The following is a 5,596-nucleotide window of genomic DNA, read 5'->3' as shown; positions in this document are numbered from 1 at the left end:
TATCTCTTTCTTATTTTAAAATTATTTTTTTACAAAAGTTAAAATTATTTATGTTTTTATAAAAATATTTAATTTTTGAAAAAAAATATTTAGCTTTTGACTTCTATTTTTTTTAAAAGTTAAAATTTTTAGCTTTTAAAAAAAAGTAAATTTTTGGCTTTTTTGGTGTTTTTTATTTTTTAAAATAAACATCCAAATAAATTTAAAGTGAAAAATATTTTTATTCGAGAAAAAAAATTAAAGAAAAAAAACCAAACAAACGGGCAAATAAGGCCATTATATCAATCCCTTTTCTTTGCGTCAATACACTAATTAAATGAAGGATCACTCTTCACTAATTGATGTGTGACATAATTAACGATGAGTGTTCATGAACAGTAAGTCTATCCTTGTTATTATCTTCAAACCTTAAAATTGCACTTTATTATCCAACCTTAAAAATATTTCTGAAGCAGCTTGAGATAAGTTTATTTTCGGCCACTCAAAACTATGTGGTTTTATTTATTTATTTCTTTATATTAATTGATTCACCTTTGAATGGTTATTATTTTTTTTTCTTTTTTCCTTTATCGTCATTGATCCATCTTTGTACGGTTATGATTTAGTAGTCAGAGATAAAATTATCTCGACAAACCCATATATATATCTTTTTGTTTTCTTTGGTACAGACATATCACTCCTTTTTAATTCAATTAAATGTTGAGTTTATTTTTAGATTTGATGTCTGTACTTTTAAATAAAATAAATTTATTTTATTTTAAGTGAGAAAAACACAACTGATAAAAATTAGGTGGAGAAAGTCGATATTTTTTGAATTTAAATTTTAATAAATAAATATTAGTTTGTGTCTTTTTCTTACTTAAAATGATATAAAATTATGTCATAAATAAGAATATTAATAAGTGCAAGATAGTATAAGTTTAAATTAAATTTAAATATTAGTTATGAATTTTTACTTCTTCTGTAAACTAGTTATAAAAGATTTAATTTCCTTTAAGTAATAAATTATGTCATATCTCTTTGAATAATAAAATAGCAGCTCTCAATTTTTGAATTTAAATTAATTTAGATATTACTTCTTTCAAATTAGTTAATAACAAGAAACTTCATACAGTAGTTTATTGTATTTATTTAATACTATTCAGACCTTTTTTTCTTTCTGTAATTGGAAACTGGATAGATTTGTTCTTTGATCAGGCTTTTATGTCATCTATCAATTTATGTATTGTATGATGATTTAATTTGCAGGATGGTGTAATCTCTGCATGGAGAGTCAGCTCTGAAAGTAAGCCCCCCTTTGAACTGATTGCATCACTAAGAGGTCACACTAAAGCTGTAGTTTGTCTGAGTATTGGTCGGAATATGTTGTACTCAGGGTCCGTGGATCATAGCATAAAGGTATGTCTATTGTCGGGCAGTGAGGACTTTCTTTTTTATTATTAATATCTGCATATTATAAATTTATTAATAATTGTATTTTATAAAAATAACAGAATTATATGTTTTAACAATTTTTGTATAATAATTAATATATTGAATAAATATTTTTTATGAATATTTTTTATAATATTTCATTTATATTATTAATATTCATTTGATGAATAATAATTTGGTTAGTTATTAAATTTACTGTTTATACTCTCTTTTAATTAGTATTAATGTGAATATTTATTAACTTCTTAAACATACATATTTGTTAATTATATTAATTATAAATATTAATGAATGAGTAAGACTAAAAAAATGATTCAAATAATATCAAATGCATGTATTGCTCGAAATGGATTTTGTTAAAAACGTCTGATGGTCAATTCTATATTTTGATGTAGACATTGCTAAATGTTCTTGGTCTTTCTGTTGTGTGATGTTCAAACTGACATTATGATGTTTTTTTCTTATAGATGGTTTTATATATGTTTGTCTTTATAAATCTTAGGAGGTTTGCTGATTTCCTTTGTTAGGCTACACAATTGCTTGTTGCTTGTTTCTACATGATAACTTGTCTGTAAGAACTACGTTATATTGTTTTCTTCAGGTTTGGGACCTTGATACATTGCAGTGTGAAAGGACACTCAATGGACATACTGAGGTAGTCACATCCCTTATTTGTTGGGAGCAGTATTTGTTATCAAGTTCATCCGACTGCACTATTAAGGTCTGGTGTTTCACGAAGGAGGGAACTTTCGAAGTAACATATGAGCACAGAGAGGAAAATGTAAGTTGTGTGACCAGGTGTTTGCATAAGTAAATTTTTTATTTTATATCAAGTGTATTTTAGTTGTGATTTCATTTGGAGAAATCAAGCTGATATTTTCTATAATGGTCATCGAGTTAGTTGACTCAATCATTTTTTTTTTTGTTATAGTGTGTTCTTGCACTTTGTGGGATGATTGATGCAGAAGCCAAACCCATACTGTATTGCTCGTGCAGAGACAATTCAGTTCGCATGTATGATTTGCCATCGTAAGTGAACTTGCATCCATTTTTTCTTCTGTAAAACTCGATATATTTCCGTTGGGCAAATGTTGCAGCCCTGACCATGTCTACATTTTCAGATTTTCAGAAAGGGGTAGGCTATTTTCGCAAAAAGATGTTCGGTCATTACATATAGGTCCTGATGGGTTTGGGCTTTTCTTCACTGGAGATGAGTCTGGTTTGCTAAATGTCTGGAAATGTTTGGAAGAGCCCAAGGTGCCATGAGAAATGTCCATTTTCCCCATCAACTGGTCTCTTTTTTACACCAAATGTCCAGATTGAATTTTCTTTTTCCTGTACAGAGAGCAATAGTGATTGTAACATGAAGTATATAATGAATGAAAAATTCCAATTTCAATGTTCTCTTTCTTTTTCTGTTAGTTCATTCTAGCTAGCAGATGTTATTGTCTCCTGCCTTTATAAATATGTTAAAATGAAACTTGTATTGCTTTAAATTCTCGATCACTATCCTTACAAAATTGTGGAAAATGACAATTGGGATGTCTTTTCCGGATGCCTATAGCAGTAATGCCTCTCCCAATAATTTCAAATATTGAATTTCTTATTAGTGTGGATCTTTTTTAAAATTTTGTTTTTAAAACTTGCTACAGTTCTCTCGATGTATAAATTCTTTGTGGTTAATGTGTCCTTTGTTGATGAATACTTTATATGAATCATTTACAACAATGCAATCCGGGGACAATGATGTAGAATAATTGATAAAATTAAAAAGTACCTATAAATTTTTACTTAATTAGCCAATGTTGGATCCTTTCTTGGCAAGGCTCAATTGGGGTGAGGTAAGATTAGATCCATTTTTTACGCTTAATTAATGGACCTAAATATAAAAAGTTTCATCTTTGGCTCAGATGAATATTGTTATAACTGTCTCAAACAATACTTTAATTCTCTAAATAATAAATAATCTTTTGATTACAAAGAAAAAATATTTATAAACTATTCTGTCAATGTCATCTTCTTAAACATTGTGTCTCCTAAGATAATAATAATAAAAAATATAAATGGGTGCAATATCACATATTAATCTAAACTTGTGCCTCATTTAAGTTAAACTTCAAGATATACTCTGATGAAAAGTATATAAAGACTGCTAAATGGTTATCACGCTTGCATTGGAATTCAAGGAATAGAGGAGTTCTTGCTGCAAGGGTTCTTTGTTTTTAAGCAATTTCTCTACTGCACTTGACAATGATATGTGTCTTGCAGTTTCTAAAATCAAACTTCTCAAACTCTTCTGTTTCTCATTATTTCTTGATTTTGAACTTATAAGACCCAAAATTATGATATTTCTACGCTAGTCCCCTGATGATCAATTCATCACAGGCCTAATTTGTGACCTCCATTGTGTTTAATATCTAATAAAATTGTCCAAGTTACAGAAAGAGAAAAGAAGTCAAATATAACATAATGACAAATTTAATCTCCATTGATATTGATAGTGATAAAGACTAACAACAAACATAATGAAAATGAGAATGTTAATAGAAGTTCCTCCTAAAGAAGCAATCGTAGGCTCTATATGTGACATTCACTATAGCAAAATTAAGAAGGAAACAGAAAATCTGTAATCTGTTTTACAAGTTTCTCCTACCAAAAACCTTGGTTAATGATTTTTATGCAAGAACCAAACTAGTGGAAACCAGCTTTCTTATCCTTTCTTTTCTACATTTGTGATGGTATATAAGCTTCTTCTTGGAGACCAGCTATAGATTATAGTTTGTTCATAATGTCAACACTAAACAAGTTTGTTATGTACCTATATAAGTGGCTCATTGATTCACAGGCCTAGTAAGGGGTAATATAAGATTTAAATCAAGCATAACAATGGAAAGATATCCATCAAGGATACCAATTCTAATACGACAGCATGGAAAACGGGTCTGGGCCTTCATCAGAGGCACTAAAGGTCCAGAATCTACAACCCACAGGTAAACCCTATAAATAAGAGAGGTAAAACCTACAGGTACGTTACGCTCTCTCTCTTACTGTTATGCTGTCACTGTGCGCACACACACCCCATTTGGCAAAGCCAATTTTCTTCACTCAAGGGTATCTCCTTCATAGATACCTTGGAGAGGGCATTAGATCCAAAATCAACATACTAGTCCATTGGGCTAGACATCTCTGTCTCCAAGACAAAACAATGTTTTTATAGAAACTTATCAACTCCATTTCTCTTCCTTGGATTCTGTACCGTTGGGATCTATTAGCCCATTATGTTCCCTTTGGGGATGAGTCACTGTATGGATGATACCCTTAGCACAGGTACAGACCAAGCTAAGGAGTATTGTGCCAAGTAATAGCAGTTAATCAACAAAGGATAAGTAAAGATGATAATATGACTCTAAGTAAATGGGCAATATAACGATACATAAGATACCTTCAAGGGGTGCCTTTGGGGGCTATTTATAGGGAAAATAGTGTGGGTTGGTGAGGAGGGGGTCAACCCTCCTTGGGGTTTAGTCCCATGATGGCAGTGTTAGGCGTGCTGGTGCTGCCATTGTGGCAGCGCTGCACCCTCTGCGTCTGGCGATGTCAGCACCGGGCAAAGGGGTAGTTTCCCTTTAAGGTGCCTGTGGCGGTCGCCTTTGGGGGTTAGCGTCCCAAGATGGGACACTTCGGTGTATCCCTTGGACGTGCTGCAACGTTGGGGGATGAGAGGGTCCATGTCAGCCCTTAGGGATGACGCGAGTTGGAGCTAAGGACTGGGCCTGAACAGCTGGGCCGCTTCAGTGTTTGGGCTATTCGGAACAGGAGCCTCCCCAGCTTGGTAGCATGCGTAGGTTGGTGCCAAGTTATACTCTTTGGGCGTTACCTTTTCGGCGATCTCCGTGATTGGTAATCTTTGTTAGCTGGTGTCCAGACGATATCGTTGGGCGATATCAACGTGGTGTCGCCACTCAAATATAGTAGTAGACTTGCGTTGGTGCCAAGTCGCAATCATTGGGCGTCCTTCGGTTGGTGTCACCCATTCAGAGATTTTGGTCGTCCTTGACTGGTTGCAGGAATAGCATTAGTTTTGTCTTTCGCTCCTCCAGGGGTACTCTCGATATTTCGCCCTTATGACACGAAGGGTGTTTAGTGGAATTCGAGGAGTTAT

General features: G+C 32.8%; 1 protein-coding gene across 1 annotated transcript; it reads left to right on the top strand.

Moving 5' to 3' along the window:
- The first annotated feature begins 360 nt into the window (after positions 1–360).
- Positions 361–2,764, top strand: LOC133292107 (zinc finger CCCH domain-containing protein 48-like). Its single transcript, XM_061490481.1, has 6 exons — positions 361–377; positions 1,146–1,197; positions 1,249–1,398; positions 2,036–2,215; positions 2,366–2,463; positions 2,556–2,764. Exons 1-6 carry the CDS (start codon positions 361–363, stop codon positions 2,698–2,700), a joined length of 642 nt encoding a protein of 213 aa, XP_061346465.1. The 3' UTR covers positions 2,701–2,764.
- Positions 2,765–5,596: the final 2,832 nt, after the last annotated feature.

This window comes from Gastrolobium bilobum, unplaced genomic scaffold, assembly GCF_033153095.1.
Source record: "Gastrolobium bilobum isolate Gb01-03AN ecotype WA unplaced genomic scaffold, APGP_CSIRO_Gbil_v1 utg26574, whole genome shotgun sequence".
Classification (NCBI taxonomy): Eukaryota; Viridiplantae; Streptophyta; class Magnoliopsida; order Fabales; family Fabaceae; genus Gastrolobium; species Gastrolobium bilobum.
This window is presented reverse-complemented; position numbering and strand designations above follow the sequence as displayed.

Excerpts from the sequence above, each read along its gene's own strand:
- LOC133292107 (XM_061490481.1), top strand. Across the intron at positions 1,198-1,248 it reads TAGATTTGTTCTTTGATCAG|GATGGTGTAATCTCTGCATG; the intron begins GCTTTTATGTCA and ends TTTAATTTGCAG. Across the intron at positions 2,216-2,365 it reads ATGAGCACAGAGAGGAAAAT|TGTGTTCTTGCACTTTGTGG; the intron begins GTAAGTTGTGTG and ends TTTTTGTTATAG.